Source organism: Cupressus sempervirens, chromosome 6, assembly GCF_028749045.1.
Source record: "Cupressus sempervirens isolate cs-2001-9-10 chromosome 6, ASM2874904v1, whole genome shotgun sequence".
Classification (NCBI taxonomy): Eukaryota; Viridiplantae; Streptophyta; class Pinopsida; order Cupressales; family Cupressaceae; genus Cupressus; species Cupressus sempervirens.
In genome coordinates, this window is record NC_143123.1 from 639,229,299 (window position 1) to 639,256,612 (window position 27,314).

Below are 27,314 nucleotides of genomic sequence, written 5' to 3' on the forward strand. Positions count from 1 at the left end.
TGTAGCAAGATTGTATTCATTATTCCCTACACGGACATATGTTGATTCTCTCTATGTGCTAGTCAGTATTGTTCTTGGCTAGTTTTTAAATTAGGGCTAGTTGATGTCCCCCTTAGAATAATTTGTTACAAGGAATGTCTTTTCCTAATCAAGCAAAACATATAAAATTAGATGTTCAGATCCAAGAATCAATGAAACATTCTTGAATTCAAGTTTAACAAGCCAAGTTTAGACATTGGTAGAAGACATGGCCTGACATCAATAAGATGCAACTCTTTAACTCATTTAAGTTGCACCGACACCATAAGGGATGAGGTTGGGATCGTACCCTGGGTGATTTTGATGGTGTGAATGGCCCTCAGTCCTTGGCTCTAAGTTGAAGAGGTGCACGTGTGGACCCGTATCAAGTTCATAAACCCTTCATCAAAACAAAAAATTATTTAAGCAAGATGCATATTTTCCTAAAAGATATGGAATTAAATTTTGGTTATGAATCCTTTGTTAGGTGTAAAAGATAATATGGTAGATTTAAATGTAATTCTTATTGAAAAGAGTTCATGCAGATGTGAATGGTTGTTGCTTCAAGATTTTGTATGTACAAAATACTTTTAATAAAGCATATTGTTTCTAACATCTAATTATATTGTGACATTTTAATTGTGATTGTGATTTGAATGGCCATTTGTGTATACATGTATATATGTGGTAAATTTAGTGTTGTTTTTTTTCCCTTTTCTAAATGATTTTACGCTTGCATCTTTATAGTTAATCTTCTATTAAGATGTAGCAAGATTGTATTCATTATTCCCTACACAAGCATATGTTGATTCTCTCTATGTGGTAGTCAGTATTGTTCTTGGCTAGTTTTTATTTTAAGGTTAGTTGATGTCCCCCACAAAAAAAAAATTGTTACAAGGAATATCTTTTCCTAATCAAGCAAAACATATAAAATTTGATGTTCAGATCCAAGAATCAATGACACATTCTTGAATTCAAATTTAACAAGCCAGGTTTAGACATGGTAGTTTGGTAGAAGACATGCCCTGACATCAATAAGCTGCAACTCTTTAACTTCTTTATTAATGTTTTACTTGGCAACAATAGACTTAAATATTAAGTCATTGCTAGATAAATCTCTCTTTGGCAGCAATAAGTTGTCTCATTTAGAATCACAAAACAAGAAACCCGATAAATTGCCAAAAGCTTAACCATAAAATGACATAGTTCAAAGACGATGTTGTATGAGTGTGGTGACCATTCAAATGTGAATTAAGATTTGAATGCTTAGCGCACACACAGAGAGATCTCCAACTTTCCCTATTGGTAAGCATAATCATTTGTAGGACCTTCCCCAATTTGCAAATGTTTTCTGAGGTGTGTAATAAATTTGCTAGTATCAGTTGGATTATAAACCACACATTGATTTGTAACTGTGAATTCTTTAGCTAAATGTATTCACAATCTTTTCGAATTGTGAGTGAATTCTTTATCCAAATGTATTTACAATCTTTTTGAATTGTGCATCTGTAACTTACAATCTTATCCAGGAATATATCAATTCAGGAAGCAACCAAGTAAAGATGCATATTAAATATTGACTGTCAGATGCGACATAAATGTAATTATTCAAAGAGTTTCCAGTGATAAATTGGCATATTTTAATGGTTTTAAGATTTGGAGCACTACAGTTTCCACCATGTGATACATCTTACATATGTTTGATTCTCAACATTTAGGAACAATCATGTCTCTTGTATGACCTCTAAAGGTTCCCACACATTCTCTTCTATGGTGCCATTTTGACATTTGTACAAAAGATGAAGTTGGCGTTGTAAGTGCAATACCTGCATGAAATATAAACTTCTTTAGCACATATGCACGCATGATAATTTTGGCCACAAAAGGAATGGAAACAATGTTATAAATCAAAAACCTCATGCAAAACATCTTTTAAAACTGTCCCCTCAGTTTTTAGAACCACTTTTAATAGGTAGGATAAACTTTCGAAAGTCAAAGGTGCTAGCAACACTCTATAGACAAAACAAAGATTATTTTAAGTTCCTTATAAAGTAAGCGTGTTCACCTCCTCCTTCAAGCCATTGGAAAGGTTGTTTGTGGAAATAAGATGATAAATTTCTTCCCTTAGTTCTTTTTTCTGAATTTCTTGCCATGTGTCCCGAGGTAGTGCAAGAAGTAGTATAGTAAGTAAATCTTTGCTTGCTGGGTATGTCTGAAGCCAATTTGCAGGTGAGTTCTCTCCATTCATACAACATGGTGGGTTTTTCAGTGAATTCTCTCCTTTCATACAACATGATGAGTGTTCCAGTTGTGCAGTACTGGGGATAAGGACATCAACACCCTGTTCAGTTCCATTTGAAACTACAGTTCCAGAGACAATTGCTGCAGACATGTCACTGGTGCTTATATTTCTTATGCAATACTTTCTACACAAACACTCATGTTCGGTGCCACCAATTCCATTAATGGTTGATGCTCCTTGGCAACAAACGTGGTTAGCCATCTCAGATAAATTATCTTCATAAGACCATGATATACGGCAGCATGAAGTGGTAGATGCTGACCAATCATTAACAACCTTGTACATCTCTGTTCTTCGTAGTTGTTGCAATATTTCTGCCTGAAATAGAAAGAATTAACAGTGTAATCATTTTATTTTCATCATAAATAACTTGCATTAAGTATTTATAAAACTGGTATTAAAAACCTTGTCAACAAGAGACAACAAGCCAACCTTGATGGCCAATCGATCAGCTTCTTCATTGTCTAACGTTTTCTCTTTGTTTTCCCATCTCCTGACTTCTGCAATCCACTTGATGAAGTCTGTAAGCTTTGCAGGTAATGAGACAAAAATGGCCGACATAACCTTTTGCACACTGGTTATGCCCTCCGCTTTAAGAAGTTGTGGAGCCTCCTCCATAAAATACTTTGAAATGCCTTTCCAGCTTTCATGTTTGCATGACTAAACAAGGCAGAAGTTCTCAATGTACATATGTGCTCAAGAAATTAGAGAAAAAATTACAAATTAACCGTCCTTATTTTCTAATGGATGAAACCATAATTAAATGTGCAATGTAATTATTTAGTTGTTACAATGACTTTTTTAACATAGGATGCATTTATCCACATATACACTCCTAGATCAACATAACAAATAAATGCATTGCTGTCTTTCACAGATAATAAGGGATTAAGTTGCTAGAATGGGAAAATTTACTTGGACTCATCTCTTCGCACAGACACTTCTTCTACATGAACATGATACAAATAAATCACTACTTTTCACAAATATTGACCTTATTTGTATGGTGTTCTCATATCCCTTTATACGAGAGAGGGAAAGAGATGTCAACATCTTTATAGCCAAATTGATTTGCAAGAGCAATTGAAATGTATATACTTGTTTACAGAACTGTGTCTGTGTCAAGTTCTCTTCTTTTCCTTTTAAATCAGGGTTAATAGATAATAATAAAAAACTAAGAAATTGTTAAACATTTGAAAATACAAGAAAAATGCATGCGAATACCAAAGCACACAACATGTAAGGGTAGGATGCGTCAGAAAACAAACTGATTACAGAGTTCTCAACAACATCAAAACATGAGATAAACATGAGACATCATGATGAATCTCTTGCAGCAAATCAGACTGTATAAATATATGATTGGAACTTTGCTATATTTAACAAGGCCCAATATTATGCAAACAATTGTTTTGATGACCCATTTTCAGGCAGCTCCAAAGGAAATCCATGCCAATGCAGTCAAATGTTTTTTTGAAAATATGAAGTGGACTATGGATTTTGATTTGTGGTATCCAAAAGTGAAGGTTTCACCCTTACAGAAAATGCAGATGTGAATTGGACAGACAATATTGGTCACAAGAAGAGCATGAGTGGAGGCACATTCTTTCTCAATAACTGTCTTGTATCTTGGTTAAGCAAGAAACAATCTTCAGTTTCACCATGTACAACAGAGGCAGAATATATTCCCGCAACAGCTTGTTGCACACAGGATCCATGGATGAAACATCCTTGAAAGATATTAAAGTTGAGTATGAGCATCCGATTCCCATATCTATGTGTTGGTCTCTTTACAGCATGCCCAAATTTGAACTTTCTCAGGCATCATATCCCACTATTCCAAGTCTGCTATAAGTGATTTAACTTACAAAGCACCATAATAATTGATAATGAGATCATTTTATAAAAATAATCCAAATAAAATGCTCTGTAGGTAGTCTGAAATCTCAAGCTTCTGATAAGGGTACCACAGATGCACAGGAAATAAATGTTTATGCTGACAGTGATGTGGTTTTGCTTTTCTACGTTATGAATTTTCTTAGCAAATATTTTAGTTTCTTCAACTGCACACATTATGTAGAGGACGGCCTCTTGAATAAAGGAACACCATAGGGATAGAGACACATTTCTGCTAGCATTATCTGTTCCAAATTTTGAGTTTTGCAAACTCATCACCCACGCTTGTTTCAAATGCACAGTTTCAGTTATGAAGCTCTATTAATATTAATATAGCCTCATGAGACAGAAAGTTTCTCATATTTGGATATAGTTACAGATTTATCTGCAGTATCAGAGGTCCTTAATTTACTTATCACAACATTTCTGGTGCATCCCAAAACATGCACAAAGAATTAAAGGACAATAAATTCTTCAAAAGGTTTTTAAAATATTCAATTTTGAAACCACAATTTGACCATTCAGAGCACCCTATTAATCAAGAGAAAAAAGAATGTCTAAAATGTGTAAAAGCAAGCTTCTCCCAAGTTTCTTATTGATGAGCAAAAACATAAACAAAAAAGGGGGTCACGACACTTAGTATAGTTATACAAACTTGAGGGGCACCCAAAAAGGTTCAGGAAATATTCTTAATTTCTGATGCATGCATTATGATAATCACCACAAGAGTAATACTTTGCATAAACGAGGAGACAATTAAAAGGCATTGGTATTTCCAATTAGTTCTAAAATGGGCTTTGGACCCTGAAAGAGGTTTTGGAACCTTCCCCTCATCCTGAGACTCCAGCATTTTACTCTCAAGTTACATAGCCCCTTTGGACACCAGCATTTGTTTCAGAATACTTGTCAGATCCCAAAATATTATTTTGAGCCATGGGTTGGCATTCATAGAAGGTTCCCAAGTGGAGCCTGACAGTTGTTCCAAAATCTCCCTCAAAATCCAACGAATCACTTCAAGAATACAGCTAGAAGCAATGAAGGTATTCTTGTCAGTGATTTGTGAAATCAATCAACGCACATAATTCGATGAGGGACATTGGCACCCACTGTATACACAACAACCAGTTGAAAATACTAAAATGGAATAGAGAGAAAATAATATTTTGCAATGGCGAACTAGTGTTGGCAGGCTGTAATGTCCATTGGTAATTTAGACCAGTTCAACATAAATTAACCTATACTTAAAGTTAATATACATTGAATTGAATATCTCAAAACATGCTGATTTAACTCATGCTATAATGTAGTCAAAGAACTATATATGTACATTTATGAATCAAGAAAGAGATCCATGCAAACCTTATAATTATTTTGTCCAAGGACACTTTGGATGTAATCAGATTGCTTGCCATCAATCTTCAATATGCTTTCCCTCAAAGTTTACAGATCACGCCCTTAAGTCTTTCTTGGTACGATGCCCTCAAGGCGTTCAGGGTCACTGATCCCCACACTATTTTGGGAATAACTGATTGGTTGGAATTTACACTAGCCTCTCTCTGAAGGCATCCTTGACTTCCCTCCTTAAGTAAACTGATAATAAGTTTTAAGCATAAATATCCTATTGTATCCATTAATTAGTGTACTATTAAATAATAGTCTCTAGTATGTGTATGTACCTGGAACAGACACATATAATTTTGAAGACGTAATATCCTGAGATCTGTTCTTATAGCAGAGAATGTTTTCTGATTAAAATAATATATTGATGGTACTGACAGAAGACTGACTATCTAAGTCGTACGTCTTCCCTTGAGTCTTCCTCTGCTAATGTAATTCACTGATATATAATTGTATATAATATATATATTCATAATACAATAACTGGTGCTCTACCTTTGTATTGATTATGACTGATAACAGAGAATAGATATATATAAATCTGTAGTATTGCTGAATCAATACTCATCTGTTTTGTATTTCCCAATGTTTCTTCTTAATTCCGTCTGTATTAGTGACGTGTTAGTGATGTCTAGCCCAACGTTAACTATGTTCCTTTGACCAATGTTGATTGTACTCTATATTTTTTGTTTCCTTAACAATATCTATCATCTTATATTATTTTTCTAGCATCGATAAGAATTTCCATGATTATTAAATGGCTATCCGTATTAATCTTAAATCTCTTTCCTCTGGTTGAGTAGTTGTCAAATAATATTCTCAAGCTTCGTTATTAATGTTTTATTTCTTTTACCTCTTATATTTATTTTCCGTATTCCTCCTACGTCCGCCATTGCCCTTGCAATGTTTATCAATCTACTTAAATACCATATAGCAAGAGCTGGAAGAGATGCGTCTCTTTATAGCATCGTCAATGCAAACCTCTTCATCGCACCATTTAGGTTAACTGATCTCTAATTTTAACTAATGACTCATCGTCATGGAACTATCACATAAACACGCCAATTATTAATTACAGTCTGGTGCAATTAATCCTCCTGTAGCCTTGTGCGGAATCATACCTGTAGGGTTACGAAGGAAGCCATGGGTTGTTGCTCTGTCTTGTTTGCTTATTAATTTTAATATTACTTATTTGCAAATATTAATGATCCAGATTTATTTATTGATTAATAATTATTTATGTTAGAATCAATTTAACCATTCAAAATTTATTAATAACCAATTAATCAATCAATGAGCCATTCAATCATTTACAACATATTCTTTTAATCAATTACATAATTATCTGAAAACTTGTTACAGCTAGGGGTATTACACAGACACAACATAGAGACCTTCCAAAAGAGAATATTGTCAAATAACACTAATTCTCTAATAAATTTAAACGAGTAGATCTGAAACATAGTCATGTCGAGGCAGATTATGCTAAAGGAAATCCTCTTATAATGAATCCAATTAAACATGTTCACAATCTTAACGCATGAGAGCATCATTTGTCAAATAACACTAATTCTCTAATAAATTTAAATGAGTAGATCTGAAATATATTCATGCCGAGGCAGATTATGCTAAAGGAAATCCTCTTATAATGTTCACAATTAAACATGTTCACAATTTTAACGCATGAGAGCATCATTCTAGTACACAGTTTGGTCAAAGAAGTCCGGTGCAAACACCGAATGGAAATGCCCATCAATCAAGTTCTGGATGGCTGCAACGTTCTGTGATTGTGTGCAATCAATTGAGAAGAAAACCCTCCAAATGCCATGGATCATGGTCATGTTTATCCTAAGTTTCTACACTTTCATAAGTGGGTGCTTGAAGCTGATATGGAGTTGTCTGTCAAGTTTCGTAAGCTCATACAATGTGACTCCTTACAAGTATAGATTGGATGTTCACGAGTATTGTGGAAAACTTTCTGAAACTCGGGTTTAATGCATCTTTGTTAGTTATGGCTGCACCGAGTTAGACAATCTTAAGGGTTCAAGAGAGCAGTGACTCTAGGTGTTAATGGAGAAGAATCGACAAATGCTTTACATAAGGACTTACAAAGGGAAATTCAATTTTGAATCGACTTTTGAAGTAAGGGACATGAACATTAACTCTCGCAAACCTTTGCAAGTAGGAATGTTTTTCTTCTCCCTCTATTTGGTTGCTCTGGGCCAAGGTCACAAATGTTGTTTGGAAGCATTTGGTGCGAACCAGTTCAGTGGCAGATATCAAGATGCGAGGAAGTATAAGACTTCATTTTTCAATTGGTGGTATTTTGGTATATGCAATGGGGCAGTCTTATCTTCTTTTGCGCTCAGTTATGCTCTAGAAAATGTTGTTTGGGGTCTAGGATTTGGCAACCTGACAGTAACCATGGCAACAACACTCTGCATTTTCATTTGGGGAACAAAGTCTTACCATCATATACTGTCTAGCACTAGTCCATTGACTCAGATTATCAGTGTCTTCATAGCCGCAATGCATAAGCAGAATGTCTTTGTTCATTTGAAGGAAGAAAAACTCTGTGCAATTCAAGAAGATGATTTTAAGATTGAAGCGAGAAGGCAACTTTTGCCAACAAAGTAGTTGAGATTTCTAGATAAAGCAGCAGTGAGGGCTGAATCGGACTATGAGCACAAATTGTGAATCAACAGAGAGACTTTGCAGTGTCTCGAAAGTTGTAGAAGTAAGACGTGTTCTAAGGTTGTTTCCCATATGGGGGACTTGTTTGATGTATGGAGTAATCCATGCACAATTAGCACTATGTATAGGAAGACTGGCTCAAGCTTTAGAATCCCCGCAGCAAACTTGTAAGGCTTTATTGCTTGTCCATTATTCTATTGATCCTGGTATATGATTGTATTTCTGTTCTATTTGCTAAACAAATAACTGGTATTGAGCATGATTATGTTGTTTCCACAAATAGGTATTAGTATATTTTGTTTCCTTTTGTCCATGGTTGTTGCAGCATTGATAGAAATGAAATGGCTGCAGGTGGAAAAAGAAACAATTCCATCGAGCATTTTTAGTTGCTACCACAATGCACTCTCCTTGGCATATCAGATGTATTTGTATAGGTAGGATTGCAGGATTTTTTTTATGACCAAATGCCTGATATGATGAAGAGCTTCGGCATTGCTTTGCACTTAAGCATTTAAGGAGTCAGTAGTTTCCTAAGCAGTATCTTAACTTTCATTGTTGAGAGTATCACTAACGAAGGAAAGGAACAGAGCTGGTGTGCAGACAACAATAAAAAAGCTCATTTGAACTACTATTATTGGCTTCTTGCTGCATTAAGTGCATTCTTTCTCTACATCTATAATTTCCCTGGCAGGGACAATATGAATTCGCTCATGCAGATTATTAATGTCCTTAGAAGCCTAGATAAAATTAGATAAGATAAGACAAATTTATTAATGTCCAACAAGAGACCACAAACAGATCTAAGGGACTCAAAGGATTACATGGCCGGAACCAACAGCGTTAGCACCAAACGATGTCAGCAAAAAGAACAAAACAGGAAAGCAAAAAGTCAGAGCAAGGAAAACCAAAGTACTTCTCACGGGCGAGTAGTAGTACTTCTCACTGGTCTGGAGTGAAGGTGTGTAATGGCCCTAAGGCCATCTCGAGGTACCCTTGGAGGTAGGTGTAAAGTGCCTTGACAATTTTTGAAGTTTTATCCCTGTTTTTCTGCCTTAGGAATTTTGTCAAACACTTCCCTTGCAGCCTCAGTTTGCTGATGTTTATTGTTTTGCTATGAATTTTGAATGCTAATGATATTGATGAATACAAATGATTGCAAAATAACTAATTGGAAATCAAAGTGATATGCAACTTCTTTTTATTATTTTCCAAATGCAAGTACATGAAATTCTGATGTAAAATGCACACCTAACCGCCAAGAGGTATTTTCACAAACACTTGGTATGCATCCTATGACTATGCAATGAGACGTTTTTACAAACATTTGGCATACAAACTGAACAGCTGAATTAAGTTGATTTCCCTTCAATACTTCAATGTTCACAATGACTGAATACTTTGGTAACAGAAAGACATATATTACTTGTCAAATGTATCCATCTACAATTGCCAAATGTAAATACCAAAAGAATCTGGAATAAGTAGCTGAGATGACATGCTTTTTGGCTTTGCTTTTTTCGGATTTTCTTTTTCGAATCTGCTTTTCCGGACGGCTTTTTTGGCTCTGCTTTTTCGGACTGCTTTTTTGGATTTGTTTTTTCGGACTGCTTTTTTGGCTCTGCTTTTTTGCTTTGCTTTTTCGGATCCGCTGCAAAAATTGAAACCTTTCTCCTTGCCAACTGATGTCAAAAATTAGATGCACGGGCTGAACAAAAATCACTGAATATTATCTCCCAATTAATCACAAATGAATTGGCTGAATACCAATTCCTCCACTCCCAACTAGGGTTGATATCTCACAACCGAAATTGGCACCTTAGAGTCTTCAAACCCTCAGGCAAGTATGCAAGCACTAAGGCTCTCAGCACAATAGATGAATATGTGACTCAAGATGTGTAAAATGACCCCCCAAAGGCTCCTTATAAAGATTTCACAAGCAACTCCAAGAAGCTTCTAGAGGAATCCAACACTTCATTCTTTTAAGTGACTTTTTGATATTTTATTATGTTAGTCACTTTAATATTAAATCAATTAAATATAAAGTTACTTTTTTAATATTTCATTGTTTAGTAACCTTATAAGTAATTAATTTAATAAATCTTTTACTCCTTATTTCTTCCTTTTTAGCCTCCGGGGAAAATAAAGGCTAAAATAAAATAAGTAGCTGGATCCTGTCAAAAAGGGGTCATTACAGTAAGGTGGTGCTGCCAAGTGTACCCTCTATGAGGTCTCATAGATCTGGTGTGGCCCGGTGAAGAAGAAAGGTCAAGTGACCTCTTCATCCCCTAGGTAGGGAACCCAACAGTGAAGGAGGTGAAGGGGATCGCACGGCCTTCTAAAGATAAAATACAAGAAACAGTTGATCAATGTATCTGAGGAAAGATGATAGGCTCCTGCACCCCTTGAACAGGCAGTCAAATCTCCCCCTAATCTCAAGTAGATGGGGCAACGAAAAACAAAATGTGTGTCTGACTCCACCTCCCCATGAGAGCAGATGCAGAAAATCTTGTCCTCTTTGTCCATCTGAATGGTCTGTCTGAATACATAGCAATGGTCTGTTTGAATACATAGCCATTGGGAGCCCACCCAAAAAGATCCCAACGAGATGCAAAGGGCATAAGTCCAACAGTCAGTGAGGTACAAAGGGCAGATAATGATCCCATCCTAAATATCCACATAGTACTCAGCATAGAAGGCCATCCTCATCTGGAGGCTCCCCAAAGGATTACTCCAAGTCGGGATAATGTATTGTCTGTAGATGTCGGTTCTGATGTGCTCATTCAGCTCCTATCGAGAGGAAAGGAGGTGAGCAGGGCCATCCAGTGAGAACTGAAATGGGGGAAGGCAGTCCATGCGATCCCGATTGAACCAAGAAAAGAAGAGGGTTGGGCGAACCAGCATCGAGACCTTCTAGCAGGATCGAACCTTGCAACCACCTTGGAAGAAAAATAGACCTGGTAAGAATATCTATGGCAGCCCTTGGAGGAGTCAATGAAGCCCCAAAGCTAATGTATAAACCAAACCAAATCAAAGATAGTCCTAAGCCTAAAGGAATGAGCACTAAACTTGGCCAAAATTGATATTGTGGGGGGTGGACCAATGACATCTAATGATGTGTCGAAGCAATAGGGTCTAGACTCTCTCAACCAAAGCCCAATTGGACTCCAAGAGAGAGGGCACCCAAACAATAGAGTCGTAGAGGAAAATCGATCTAACAAAGGAGTCCAAGAGGGACATCTTGGTTGTTGTATCTTGAAGGTGATGTGAAGCATTGTCTCTCAAGCATAGCTAGGGAGCCAAGTCCCTTATTGACTCGGGGCTGCATGGCAAGTCTCAAACTAAAATGGGGTCCGGAGAGCTTAATCCCCAAGAAAGTATAGGAGGAGTTGAGCTCATTCTCATCGCTCTAAAAGTAGAAATGGAGATGTGAGGTCTTCAAGCAGTTGAAGACCATCACCCGATTCTCACCTAGGTTAACTAACTGCCTAAAATCACAAGAGGCCAAACCATCAAGAATCCACTGGAGCCCCTCTAGGGAAGAAGCCAAAAGAACTATGTCATTGGTAAATAGAAAAATGGATATCAAAACCTGTTGTGAGTAGCAACCATCCCCAAGAAGCAAGAATTCCTAGAGGAAAGTCCAAAGTTCATTCATGTAAAATACCAAAGAGAGTGGGAGAGAGAGGGCATCCCTTCTTTCACCCTAATGGTACTCTGAATAGGATCCAAAAATTCTTGCGGAGTCCTGAATTTGCCGACCATACTCTCATATAGCCTTATGGTAGCAATTAGTAGAGTCTCCAAGACCCCAATGTCCCTAAGTCTTTGGAAGAGAGTCATTTGAGGAAAAAAAACCAAGAGCTTTTCGAAAGTGAACAACGTAGCGGTAGACTTTCACCGAGCATTGTTGAACCTCTTTCACCGAGCATTGTTGAGCCTCCTCGATGATAGTCCGCAATGTCAAAATATGGTCCATGGTCTAAAAATCAATACGAAACCAAACCTGCCCCTTAGCCCAACAGTGTCGACAACCAAGCTCCCTAGAAAAAGTAGTATTCAACACGATGGCGTAGAATTTGGCAAAAGTATGCCCAACCATAATAGTCCTGTAGTTATTGGGGTCCGAAATTGACCCGGTCTTATGTATCGGACTATGTTACCTGAGGACGTGTTTCCAGCCCAAAGCCCCAAGTTATTGAAACTGTACCTATTTTGGGGAGTTGGGGATGACCTAAAACATTTCCAAGCCATCCCCACCTAGGCAAAAAAAAATGAAAAAACACATCCCAAAACTTCAGAAAAAATCAGCGCGTTTTCAGCTTGCGTTGACCGTCCCAGGGACTGCATTGACATTTCTTGTCCATCCCAGGGACTGCAAAAAGTTCCCATTTTTAAAATAAATTTTTTAGTAAAAAGATATTTTAAAACTATTGTTTTTTCCCATGTAGGCCCTACACATTGCAACACATGAAAATTTTAATAATAAAATAACATATGTTACTTTGGGATTAACATATGTTAGGAACATTATTGTTTTTTCCTATTGCATGTGGGCGGACGATGGCAGGGTTATTTCTCAGGTTGTAGGTAGTGTTGTTTTCCAGATAGCAAGGTTTTTTCAACAATAGGGGCAATGTTATTTCAATTACAGGTGCAGCGTTAGGCTTATTTTGTCCCTATCTATAAATTATTATATATGTTTTTAAGTATGTTTTTTCAACAATTTACTTAGTTCTTTTCAACAGCAGGGGCAGCATTAGCCTTATTTTGCCCCTAATAAATTATTATCAATGTTTTCAAGTCTTTTTTTTTTCACTGTTTACTTAGTAATCATGCAGTCATATTGTTAGTTGATACTTTAACTTTTTCAATGTTTTCATTTTGTTGAAAGTTTGAAACTTGAAACTTGAAAATTGCAACCTCATGATATGAATTTATAATGCTTTTCATTCACGTATTTGATTCATTTGATTTCATCCTATGTTCCTATTCTAAGACTTTAGTATTCTTAGATAATTCAATTGTGCTATGTCTATGATGATTCGATTTGATACTAATTGCTATGCTCTATGATTATTTGATGAATGGAATTGACAATATTAAATTATGTTGCTATGATGAATGTGAAATTCATGAATATATTTGAAAATTCAGCTGTATATATGTGTATATATGTGTGTGTGTATATATATAATCGTTCCTTGTCATGCCCTGCTCCAACCAAAAAAAAAGTCTTGGAAACCCATTTCCTTGTCCCCCCCTTCCCCCGTCCCAGAAACTTGGGTAACATACGTATCGGATAGATAATGTGTTGCGGTCAAGAATCAAGAAAGCTAGTACAAACAACTCTATTAAATATCACTGTGAGAAAGGAGCCCAAAAAAATAATACCAAGCTTAAAGAGCTCCACTTGGAACCTTTCCTCATCCACTATCATGTTGCTTGTCATATATCTAACTACCTCTCTAATGTTCGAGAGTGACGTGGTAGCAAATAGGTAGGGGGATGAGGTGAAGAGGGGGATGGTCAGGGATCTCATAAAGAGGGGAGGTGAGGGAGACCAGAGAGCTATGATCTAGGGTGGAGAGGAGAGGAGGATTGCAAGGGAAAAGGGTATGCCAAAAGAGATTTGGAGACTGTAGAAGACAGGCACAAAGGGATCTATACTACATTGTGAAGAAAATCCACTTCTTACAGAGGAGGCAAAGTCAAGCCTTAACTAGGTGTACAAGGGGGGAAAGAGTGGATAAAGTCGAGGGAATCAAGTGATAAAAGGACTTGCAGTCTTCATCAAGACATTAATTCATTGGATAGGCACTCCTATGCTTGGGGTTGCAGGAAAGAAGGGAGGTGTAGTGAGGAAGGGAAAGGAGGAAGGACTCCCACAACGCAGAAGCAAGCTAATCAAACATGGAGGTAGCAACCCCAAAGTCGGTGAAGGAATCCTAGGGGGAGAGTTGCCTAAGGTGGCGGACGAAGAGGTCACAGTCGCTCTCAGTGAAGCAAAAGGAAGTGCGGGTGAAGGGGGTTACAGGTCACTTCAGGGGAGAAGGGGGTGGAGGGGTGAGGGGAGGGAGGGGAGACCCTAAAGGCAAGGCTAAGGTGGGCATGATCGATCGTGGGGATGCAAGAGAAGGTGAAATGATTGATGGAGGGGATGAAGGGAGCACAAGAGAGAGCACAGTCAACAACACTTGGTGAAGGTTTTGCAAATGGGGTTGCAAGCTTTGGGTTTAACCATTGAGAAAACTCCGTAGTTAAGCGCGCTTAGGCTGGAGTAGTACTGGGATGGGTGACCTCCCAGGAAGTCCCAGTGCTTCACCCCTGTGAGCATCACCTAGATCCAATGAGTGCTAAGTGTTCCATTTATTCTCATGAGAGATGGATTCATGTTGAATCACTACTCATGGAGCATGGGTCAATGAGTTTGACTTGAAATCACACAGTTAAATCCTGATAGCAATATCACAATTTCACTTGTTGTGGAAATTATCTCCTACTTATCAATTGATGAGCTTAAGGGGCTTTCTAATGAATGGTTCATAAGGCACAACACTTGGTGAAGGTTTTGCAAATCGGGTTGCAAGCTTTGGGTTTAACCATTGAGGAAACTCCGTAGTTAAGCGCGCTCAGGCTAGAGTAGTACTAGGATGGGTGACCTCCCGGGAAGTCCCGGTGCTTCACCCCTATGAGCATCACCTAGATCCAATGAGTGCTAAGTGTTCCATTTATTCTCATGAGAGATGGATTCATGTTGAATCACTACTCATGGAGCATGGGTCAATGAGTTTGACTTGAAATCACACAGTTAAATCTTGATAGCAATATCACAATTTGACTTGCTGTAGAAATTATCTCCTACTTATCAATTGATGAGCTTAAGGGGCTTTCTAATGAATGGTTCATAAGGCACAACTCTTGGTGAAGGTTTTGCAAATGGGGTTGCAAGCTTTGGGTTTAACCATTGAGGAAACTCCGTAGTTAAGCACGCTCAGGCTGGAGTAGTACTGGGATGGGTGACCTCCCAGGAAGTCCCCGTGCTTCACCCCTGTGAGCATCACCTAGATCCAATGAGTGCTAAGTGTTCCATTTATTCTCATGAGAGATGGATTCATGGGTCAATGAGTTTGACCTGAAATCACATAGTTAAATCCTGATAGCAATATCACAATTTGACTTGCTGTGGAAATTATCTCCTATTATATAGTTGATCTTAAAATATAATAATACTATAATATTTTTATATATAAAAAAAATATAATAATATCAATATTAATACTATTTAATAATATAATAATATAAAAAAATATAATATTAATAATATAATAAGTGAAATGAAAAGACATGCCCCCTTCTCATGAAAGGATACAAATGAAGAGATATTATCATGAAAAAAAGATATGGATAAAGATTTTTATTAATAGGCAGGAAAATAAAAAGATTATAGTAATGGGGTCATTACATTTCATTGTAGGGAGGATGATATAATGATGTATCATGTGATAATTGACAACTGATAATATCAACATCCTGTCTTGGGGTACATTTGCACCCTTTACACCATCACTTGTTGCTGACTAGCTTACAATAGTTCAACTATACAGTTAACAGTTCTTCGTGGATCAAACTTCAAGTTGGGATCATAACATCTTTTCCAACATAATCTTCTTCTTTTTTTCAGTTTCTAATTTATTATAAGCATTTTCAGCTTATATCAGCCTTTCCTATAAGATCCTTCGAGTAAAAAATTTATTTTCTACTATTGTTTTTATAGAAGGCCTTGTATTTTGAATCCCACTGACCCCTTTTGGTCATTTCTGAGTATTAATAAGATTCCTTGTCTTTCTCATCCCAGTCTCCTATATACATTGTTCTTGACCAACTCTACATTGAAATGAAGAAAACAAAAGGAATGATACCTTTTACCGATATTTATCAATTAGTCTAGACAAATTGTAAGTGATATGGCACATTACTAGAGGTTATTAAAAAAGGGATCTTGGTGAAGGGTACTCCCCTTACACAAACTCACAACAAAGAGACCAATAAACAGAAAATGCAAGAGAGAAAAACTTGGCTTCTATTACCCCAATGAAATGAAATTACAACATTTAGAAAATAACATGCCACAACCACATGAACAATTTCATTAAAATAATCTACTAGCCAGACCCATTTTTGCACTAGTAGAACCATCCTTTGTATCCCAAAATGTTAACTTCCCAAGAGTACTCTAGAAAGTGTAGCTTCCATATGGGCACCATAAGTCCCACTATCCATTTCCCACTCAAGAATATATTTTTTAATTTTTGGACTTTGAGTACAAGTTTTTGGATTTTTATATTTTGAATCCCACTGACCCCTTTTGGTCATTCCTAAGTATTAAAAGATTCATCATCTTTCTTATCCCAGTCTCCTATAGACATTGTTCTTGACCAACTTAGACTGGAATCAAGAAAACAAAAAGAATGATACCATTTACTGTTATTCATCAATTAGTCTAGACAAATTGTAAGTGATATGGCACATTACTAGAGGTTATTGAAAAAAAGAATCTTGGTGAAGGGTACTCCCCTTACACAAACTCACAACAAAAAGAGACCAATAAACAGAAAATGCAAGAGAGAAAATTTTGGTTTTTATTATCCAAATGAAATGAAATTACAACATTTAGAAAATAACATGCTACAACCACATGAACAATTTCATTAAAATAATCTACTAGCCGGACCCGTTGTTGCACTGCTAGAACCATCCTCTATATCCCAAAATGTTAAATTCCCAAGAGTACTCTAAAAAGTATAACTTCTATATGGGCACCATAAGTCCCACTATCCATTTCCTACTCAAGAATATATTTTGAAATTTATGGACTTTGGGTACAAGTTTTTGGATTTTTGTATTTTGAATCCCACTGACCCCTTTTGATCATTCCTAAGTATTAAAAGATTCATCATCTTTCTCATCCCAGTCTCCTATAGACATTGTTCTTGACCAACTCTAGATGTAATCAAGAAAACAAAAGGAATGATACCTTTTACCGTTATTTATCAATTAGTCTAGACAAATTGTAAGTGATATGGCACATTACTAGAAGTTATTAAAAAAAAGTATCTTGGTGAAGGGTACTCCCCTTATAAACACAAACTCACAACAGAAAGAGACAAATAAACAGAAAATTCAAGAGAGAAAAACTTGGTTTTTATTATCCAAATGAAATGAAATTACAACATTTAGAAAATAACATGCTAAAACCACATGAACAAATTCATTAAAATAATCTACAAGCCAGACCCATTTTCGCACTACTAGAACCATCCTTTGTATCCCAAAATCTCAACTTCCCAAGATTATTCTAGAAAGTGTAACTTCCATATGAGCACCATAAGTTCCACTATCCATTTCTCACTCAAGAATATATTTGAAATTTTTGGATTTCGGGAACAATTTTTCAAAGACAACTTTTGATCTGACCACTGGATCTTCAATTATAATATATTATTGGAAAGCTCTCACAAATACCTAACAACCCTTGAGAAATGTACTGAAAGGTATATTATAGTTTTCAACCACTTTTTGGTCCTATTTGGAGCCTCTTAAGTGCCTCAAATATAACTTTAATAATTTAAGACAATTATGAACATAAAAATATTTATATCTGACAAACAACAAATGATATTAAGTATTTTATTCACCATTGTCTTCGTTTCACCATTTTGAAGGTTTGTGTAAGCTTTCATGCAAAATTGACAACTTGCTAAAAATAGTAACTTTGCCAAAAATAGCCCTCATTGAAAAACTAAACAATAATTTTGGGTGATGTAAGATAGCTCTTACATCTTGGACGCTCCTCCATCAAATCTTAAAAAAGCATTGATAGCTCATAAGATGCAAATGTAAAGAATAAAAAAAAATTATCTAATTTTAAAATCATTGTAAAATCTTTATGACTATATATGGTTTCCTATTATTACCAGAGTGTAAAGTAATGATGGAGCTTGTCCGCACTTTGAAATTAGCATGAACCTAATACACAATATGGTAAATCAATGTTAGTAATCTTCATGAAGAAGCATCAAAAGCATAATCTTATGGCTAAATAATATATCATGCAGAGCAATCTCTTATAACAAAAAACAAACAACTGAGAGGGCCAAATGCCAAGCATACCTACTTCCAAAACTATTTCATTCATAAATTAGACATACAAATGGATATACTTCAAAGTAAAGCTTAGGAAAACTTGTCTACATTGTACAGAGGATAAGTAGCATGCTTGCAAATCAAAGCCAATGAAAGCCTTTTAATTATTAATAGATACCATACAAGATAATATATTTCAACCACAACTCAAATGTTTCACTGGTAATTACTAATAAATAACAATATAAATGGAATAGTTGTTTGATCAATGCGGAATAACACCCCAAAGAAAATGTCGTTGCAAAAAGGGTAAAAAGAGAACATATATGTATACAACTTCCTACTATATAATGACAAAAATATTTATAAAATGGATAAAACAAAAACTGTCCCAATGTATGAACTGTAAACTAAAGAGGAGAAAAGACTTTTGTAGCCCTTGGAATGTACCAAATGTAGGCATATGACTAGTATTGCCTATGCAGCCTCTTCATAGCCTTTTTACAACACTTCTCCTTAATCTCCTCCTATGACACTCTTCCTCCATCTATGCAACTACTTCAGCCTTACAAACAAATTACCCGCACAACAATATTCAATAGTCACCCAATCAATTATTTACGCCACATACATAGGATATTGTTGGGTGGATATTTGCAACCGACAGTTTTGGGTAAAATCTAGTTGCAAAGTAGGATGACCAGCCACAGTATGTGAGATAGTCTCTCCTACCTTAAAGGGAAGGCTTCCCCTTCTCACCATTCCTTGGATCAACACAAAGTAAGCAAGGAGTTGAGAGATTTTTGTAAAAGGATGTTACTAATATTCTTTCTTCTTAGCTTTCAACAAAGAATCCACTTACCCATGGAGCAAGTAATAGGCAAAGTGAAATCTCTAACTACACTTTTATCTAAAAGCTGAAAATGGTGATACCGATAAACCAACACTAACTCAAAGGCTAGCTGAAAGTGTACCAATTTGGCTCTGAGTTCGGTCGTAATTCTATATGAATAAGCTTTACTAATAGGGCACAAAGACTTCCAAAAAGTAAAGATATCCTAATTATTTTGTGAATCAAGAAAGAGATATAAGCTACAAACAAAGCTTCTAGTTTGTATGTCTATACAATTGCTCCTAGTGAAAGCTCTGGCTCCAATTGCTTCTTAACTCTTTTTACACTCAATTATCAAGAACACAAGATCACATGAACCAAAAATAACATATGCAAATCACAGACAAAGCTTCCAATTTGTCGTCGGTAAAAATTGTGTATCGGCCGATGGGTCCCTTCGGAAAGGAAATTGTGTATCAGCCGATGGGTCCCTTCGGAAAAGAAAATTGTGTATCAGCCGACGGGTCCCTTCAGAAAGGAAATTGTGTATCAGCCGACGGGTCCCTTCGAAAAAGTTCTTGTTATGTAGCTGATGGGTAAATAGTTTGTAGCGGACATAATGTATGTGGCCGACGGACTCCTTTGGGAAAGTTCTTCGGAAAGTATTTATAACCCCTTCGGGAAGCATTGTAATCATCATCATAATATATCATCGAAGCATAATGTACTGTTGGTATATGCGAATAATAATAAGAGTTCTGCTGTTTGTTGTTCGTGTTTGTCTCTATTTCCTGTGTGCGTTGCTTAATTAATCCATACGGTAAACATTTGGCGCCATTGCCGGGGTAAACATTTGGTACCGTACAGTTTAGTACTGTATGGATTTCATTGTCCGTACTGATTTCATTGCCAAGGTACGGATTTCATTGCCAGGGTACGAATTTCATTGCCCGTACGGATTTCATTGCCAGGGTATGGATTTCATTGCCACCGTACGGATTTCATTGCTACTGTACGAATTTTGCAGTAAAGGGGCACTGTACGGTTTCTACAAACACCGTACGGATTTCTCAGAGGATGGACTCTCCCGTACGGTTTCTAGAGAAAAGAGCACCGTACGGTTTTTAGGGAAAAGTGTCGTACGGTAATTAGTATATGAAGGAAGGAGCGCCACCGTACGGATTTCACAGTAAAGGAGTACCGTACGGTTTTTCACATCTGAAGGATGATGCACGGTTTTTCAGATAATTTAATGTGCAGTACGATTTTCAAATTTGAAGTACGGTTTTGTAGACAAGTACGGCTTTTCCAGAAGATTGAAATAGTGAAGACGCCTTTAGAATTGTTTCATCAAAACCCATGTGCGTGGCAGCTCCAGGAAGGAGGCATCCATATGCAATCAGCAGACAGTGTCAAGATTGAAGCCGTACAGATTTCATCACAAAAGGGTGACAGGAGGTTTTCTAAAAAAAAAAACGACGACAGAATCAAGTTGCTCAGAATGAGTATCAGATGATGCCATAGGGAAGGGGAAGCATCAGCGATTGCCAGAAAGAGTGTAGAATCGGCAGAAAATGACAGAAATGGTGTGTTCCGTGCAGTTTTGTGTGGGTTTCAAAGTGCTAAATTGGTCTTGGCGGCGCGGGGCGTTGCCCCTTGACCCCGCCCTGTACTGCAACAGGGAGCGCACCCGAGGTGCTGCCCCTCGACCCTGCCGGGGGCGTTGCCCCCTGGACCCCCAGTCGTTGCGAATATCAGTCATGGGAGTCTGACCAGTTGAGAAGACTTGGAGCTGCGACAGGCATGGAGTGTTTGTGTATCAGAGGCACTGAGAGTAGGTGTTGGCCGTGAGGCTGTCTTGGTGGATGCGTAGAGAGCTCGAGAGGAGCTGATCATCCAGTTGGAGGCAGTACAGCAACACTTGGTTTAGTGTACTCGAAATTGGAAGGCAGAAAGCGGCACAGGTGGCTATCAGGGTCAAATGTCAGATTGGCTAAGGTGACAGTGTTGAAGACCAGTTAGTTAGTCAATGTATTTTGGTTGTTGATTTGTCTCAGAGATTTTGTAATAGTCGTCAGGAGACGACTTTTCTTTTTGGGGGGGATGATGTCGTCGGTAAAAATTGTGTATCGGCCGATGGGTCCCTTCGGAAAGGAAATTGTGTATCAGCCGATGGGTCCCTTCGGAAAAGGAAATTGTGTATCAGCCGACGGGTCCCTTCGGAAAGGAAATTGTGTATCAGCCGACGGGTCCCTTCGGAAAAGTTCTTGTTATGTAGCCGACGGGTAAATAGTTTGTAGCAGACATAATGTATGTGGCCGACGGACTCCTTTGGGAAAGTTCTTCGGAAAGTATTTATAACCCCTTCGGGAAGCATTGTAATCATCATCATAATATATCATCGAAGCATAATGTATTGTTGGTATATGCGAATAATAATAAGAGTTCTGTTGTTTGCTGTTCGTGTTCGTGTCTATTTCCTGTGTGCATTGCTTAATTAATCCATACGGTAAACACAATTCGCACAAGTAACAATTGCACTCAATCAAAGTTCAATTTCAATTGCTCCATTGTATTCACTTTTCTATCAAAATAGTGCTACATAATCAAAATTCTACTGGCACAATTTTTCCAAAGCTCTCTTGTATAGAATAAAAAATAATTTTACAATAAGAAGGCACTCCTTTATATAGGAAAAGGTGTTGAGGAAAAGATGGAGGAAAAAGTGAGAGCAACTCAACCAACTTTGACCGAGTCTAACTAGAAGAGAAAGTATTGGGTTACATGCAACTGCACATTCAACTCGCATTACATGTAATTACATCTTTTCATGCACGCATTCTCTTTGATCTACAAACAAAAATAAAAATAAAATAACAATCTTAAAGATTGTTTTTTAGTGCCTTGAATTTGATGATAACATCATGCACTGTAGGAAGATCAAAAATCTTCATTGTCTTTGATATTGCCTCTATCCTTACTGCATCTGCATATGCTGATTGCACAACCTTAGAATTTGCCGCTAGAGAATCTCGCAAGTGTTTTGCCAAAGATTTATATAGGACAAATTTGTTCATTGTGTGAGAACCAAAATCTTGATAATCTAAATCAGCATTGATCATGATTGTATATTATGAACTCGCCCTTTCAACTACAATCAGATTACCATGTTTATTAAGAATCTGACATCCCATTTTTTCTAAATCATATGTAATTCCTGTTTCTATTATCTAACAATCTCCAAGAGCTGTCTGCAACTTTGTAACCAATTTTTTCAATGTTTCTTCTTTTTAACCCATAAGCCCTTGATACCTGAAGAACATTTCATAGGACGGAAGAATGTCACACGAAACCATGGCATCTAAATCAAATTTAGCAATCTCATCCCAGTCATTGAGAATCTCTTTCAAATCATCCGCTTCTTGAGTCAAGGAGGAAATCAAGCCTTGCTTCATTTCATTCATATCTTTGATATGCTTAAGGACTGTAAACGTATCTATAATAGCTCGAACTCCTTCAAAAATGACTGTAGAAACCCTGATTAGTTAGAGCTCAGCAAACTCTAATTTTTTTGATTATTTAATTGTTTGACATTTTGTCAAACACTTTGCAAGTGATTGCGATAACACTAAAATTAATCAGAACCAACTCTGTTGCTTGTTTGATGGATTGCAAATGAATATATCCTTCTCTGTGTTTAGCACTTTGAATTTTAGATAATAATGATAACGGATAATTATGCAATGAAAAGAATTTATTTTAAGAAATAACTAACTCTTTTTAACCCAATTCTGATTTCCTTGCACAAATGTCAGTTCTATAGCTGTGATTACATAAATTAAACACTAATAGGATTTGGAACCTGGATAATAATGCAATGATGGCCCAGCTAAACTTCTAGCTTCTGACATGGCACCAAGCGATCCTGTCCAGCACCCACATTAGGAAGTTTTTAATGCAACTACTGCCTCATAAATAGATCACAGCCTCCATTAGATTATGTGGCCTCAAAACACACAACACGCAGGCCTCTTCCAATTAGCCATTAATGCTGGAAATGGTGACCGGACAGCTACCAATTTGCTCACCCCTGTAACAGACTCACCTCAATGTTTGAATGGGAAATTAATTCCAATAACCAAGCCCAAAATTATACTGGAAATGGCGCTCGAACAGAACCAGGTAGTTGCAGCAGATTCACACCACCAAACAAGGTTCTAGACTGAACATAATAACGTTTGAATTCCTTACACATGCAACACCTTGTAATGTAGATAATTTCAAATGCAAGTATTCAGATATCCGAATTTATGAATGCTGCAAGAACTCATGCTTGGGCGGTGATATTAAAGCTAAATCCTAGTAACAAATTCAGATCGAATCTTAGCAGAAATTGTCTTCCAAACTACAGCAAAAACAGTAATGGAAGATTCCCCACACCAATTCACAAGTACTTCCTCAGCATTGATTCGCACATGAACTATTCTCCACAACAAACTTCTTCCAAAGCAATAGCTGTACAGAAATGGAAGACTCAAATTCAAACTAGAACAATCTCAGAAATTAATCTACAATACCTCAGTTGTAGATCAGATGCTTCCTTGGGATCAAACCCTTATACTTCAGCAAGGGCCACATAATTTCATAATCAAAAAAGCCACAAAGGCAACAAAAGCATATAAATATTTAAGCATGTTTTTCCCACTGAAATGAGCTCTCATTTATAAGCTTTCATTGGCAAAAAGTTTCCATAAAACTCCACTTTAGAAAACATGGAAGTTTCCCAAAAGAACTCAACACTGAAAACTTTCCAACTTGCTTTTTAGAAATATCTCTAAAAGTCATTATCATAATAATATAAACATTATTATAATAATGCAACTCAATGAATAATAAATAAATAAGAGCTAATGCAGTTATTATCCTAATCAACCGCAGGTGACGATCAATTGCCAAGCCATCGACTGCACTGCCAAGAATAGCAACTACTAAAAATAGACTTACTAGAAATATTAAATCCATAACTGAGACCCCCAAAACGCCATGTTAGCTCACAAGGGTCGCTATGATGAGCGAACTCTATCAACCGCACAGACTGGCCAAAAACAGGGACATTACAATGACTTCTCCTATCCAAGTCTTGGCAGCTTCAACTATCTTTTTTTCCCTAGATGCTTCAGACACAACAACACTTTGAGAAGATTGTTGTCAAATGACTACATTTAAGCAAGCAACCTCTTGCTTGAGCTGATTCTTCTTTTCTCATAATTCATGATTGCTTTTTGACACATTAGCTAATGCATCTTGAGCATCTTGCATGCAACTCAATCATGACAACTTCCCAATTTCTACCTTAGTGAACTTGTAATCAGAACGGGTAAGTACTTCAACGGGTTTGTCCACCAATGGCTCAACAACTTCTACAAACTTGGTTTTTTTCTGAATCAACTAAGATCCTTGAAATAATCTTGTCTTTCAAAGACTTAGATTTAGTCTTCTTTACAGGAAGGTTATTTGGGGGTACAACCACTTTCCTTCTCTTCATTGTGATTCTACTTAACCATGCAGGCAAGTTGAAACTTTCATCTGTGGAAGCAGGTACAGTGGTGACATTGGCATTGATCTTGATTGTATCTATCTCATCCAGAAAAGGTGCTTCCTGCATGGATGGTTCATGAATTTATGCAAGTTTCGAGGGAAATATGATCATAACTTCTCCTTCTTCCTCATCTTCTTCATTCGATTCTTCCTTTGATTCTTCCTCTAACTCTTGAATTGGTTGAACTGGTCCAGGGATTTGAGATGATTCAAGTCCCTTTCCACCCTTCAACTTGAATTTAAGAGAACTTCTTCAAATTAGAAGAAGCTCCATCTTTACCTGTAATTTTCAGCTACGACTTCCTGCCAGGAGGACCAAGACTTCCACAACCCAAACCCAATTTCGAATTAACCCTTTTTAGGCCTTTAATTTTCAACCACTTATTGGTGTTTGCTAAAATGGATTGAATTATAAAGGATAGATGTACCTTCCTTCTGTTGCCATTGAATGAGAAAATGGTATCTTTTATCAAAACCGACCTGATGATATTCTGGATCAAGAATATTGCCATAATCTTTGATTTGGAAATCTGACGAGGATCTTAAGCATGTTAAGATCAATGATCTGTTGCAAAGTTAATCTGCAATGATCTATTTTCACACCTTCCATTTTGGTTTCAGAAGTCAATACATTGGCTCTTCCTATATCTTCCGTGACAAGCTCTCCCGCGACAATTTTCTCTTCTCCACATCTGATCACCACCATCCTTTCCTCGATTGCCCATGGCTTTTGAATACAGTGTTCATGCAGCCATCTATGTTTTGATTGCGTTAGTTTATCATATGCTTGTGCTCACTATCGACGACCTCTTCTCACAAATTCCAAGTCACCATTTTCTCAGGATCCAAGGGTTTGCTAGTGGCAACATCGAGGTTTCTAGTTATCGTATCTTCTAGTTTTTGTGGGCATGGTTGTGGATTGTGTTTCATTTTGTCAACGGCTCCTTCCAACAGTGTGCATGAGGGTGTTTTGTCGGGTGCTCACACTTTCTCTATGCTGTGTGCCTCCCAACTGTTGTGTTTCGTACTAAGGCTATGATCGTGACTCCTACCGGATTGCATGTGTTTATTTTCCTACCGCAACTGCGACTATGATTGTGGTCTTCATATGGTAGTGAATCTGTGGGTTTCCTGTGGATGTTGTGTCAAACACGTGAATATTGTTGCATTTGGTTCATTGTTTACTAGTGTCTCAGCTGATTTCTGACTATGGCTGACAATGGGGACTCTTGTTCTTCTCATGGACAGCTACAAACTCTAACCTATCAGTGGTTTTCTGATAGGATTTCCAAGTAGGAGGTGGATAACCTGTAGCTAAAAGAACAAATTATTTCCTTCACTGATACCATTGCTGAACTCAAGACCATTGCTAGCTCAAATTCGTCTATGCTTCCAGGTTTTTCAAATACTTTCACCATCGAGATTGCAAGTCTGCAAATTGATATCCACTCCATTATCATGCAACTTGAGGGACTTGATACCATCAAAGAACAATCAGTTTTCGCAATAAAGCATTCTTCTCTAATCTCTAAAACCGAACAAAAAGTTAAGTCGTGGGCCTTCCTCTGTAGTAGCATCAATACTACACCTCTAACTAGTGTTGACAAGATGGTTCAAGGGAAGATTGAAGATGAGCGGGTGAGACGGGTCCGTGAGCTCAATCTACAAGTTCATGGACTCCCTCCTATATCTGATCCTCTCTCAGCTGGGCACTCTTTCCTCAGTGATCAACGTGGTCTCTTCGACATCACATTGGATAAGTGTTGGGTTGGCCATGGTGACATCTTGTTTCTCTGGTTTCTCTCGCTTGCAGATAGGCCCCCTGCTCTCACAGCTAAGAGGAAGTTATTCTCTCTCCCTTCCAAGATCTTCCTAGATGAAGATTTCATGAAGACTCAGGTTATAGAGTTGAAGCATGCTTGTGGTATTGTGGCAAATGTGAGGCAGGCTGGTAAATGGGCAACTATCAGAAATCTCAAAGAAGCTATTTGGTATTTCCCCCCCAGTGGATGGGAAGCGAGACAGGCCCCCAAGGCCAAAAGATGATCCCGCTAGCAATCAGACAAGAGGAAGACACCCACTTGCTCCCTTCTTGTTAACTATTGGAATGGTAATGACGCGTTATGGTCATTACCAGGCCTTTACGCGATGTTGTGGGGTTTGCAAATAAACTTGTCATTACTGAGACTCATGAGCCCTGTGTGTCCTCTTTCGGGGTTTACAGGTTATCAGTGGCTATTTGCATGTAGAGATGAGGTTCATGCTTCTAGTGGGGTCCGTGAGTCTGGTGGCGTGGCTTGTTTGATTAGGGATGATATTTTCAGCTGCACTTCTATTGACCACTCTGATACATTTGCTAGATTTTTGTGGCTCCACATTGACCGTCAGAGAGACTTCTTTATGGCTGTTTGTTATTTCCTGCCAGCTTCCTCC

At 37.4% G+C, this 27,314-nt stretch overlaps 1 protein-coding gene across 8 annotated transcripts in view; it reads right to left on the reverse strand.

Moving 5' to 3' along the window:
- Positions 1 to 1,437: 1,437 nt before the first annotated feature.
- LOC149553847 (glutathione gamma-glutamylcysteinyltransferase 1-like) overlaps positions 1,438 to 27,314 on the reverse strand; it is a 157,182-nt gene continuing 131,305 nt past the window's right edge. For 6 of the 8 annotated variants that reach the window (XM_089789204.1, XM_089789200.1, XM_089789202.1 and 3 more), the window contains 4 exons: positions 18,283 to 18,334; positions 2,753 to 2,980; positions 2,084 to 2,638; positions 1,438 to 1,844 (listed from right to left, as the gene is read on the reverse strand). In XM_089789204.1, coding sequence (XP_089645330.1) covers positions 1,743 to 1,844; positions 2,084 to 2,638; positions 2,753 to 2,980; positions 18,283 to 18,334 — 937 coding nt within the window. In that variant the 3' untranslated portion in view covers positions 1,438 to 1,742. The remainder of the gene's footprint in view (positions 1,845 to 2,083; positions 2,639 to 2,752; positions 2,981 to 18,282; positions 18,335 to 27,314) is intronic. The other 2 variants (XM_089789206.1, XM_089789203.1) reach the window with 1 other exon arrangement.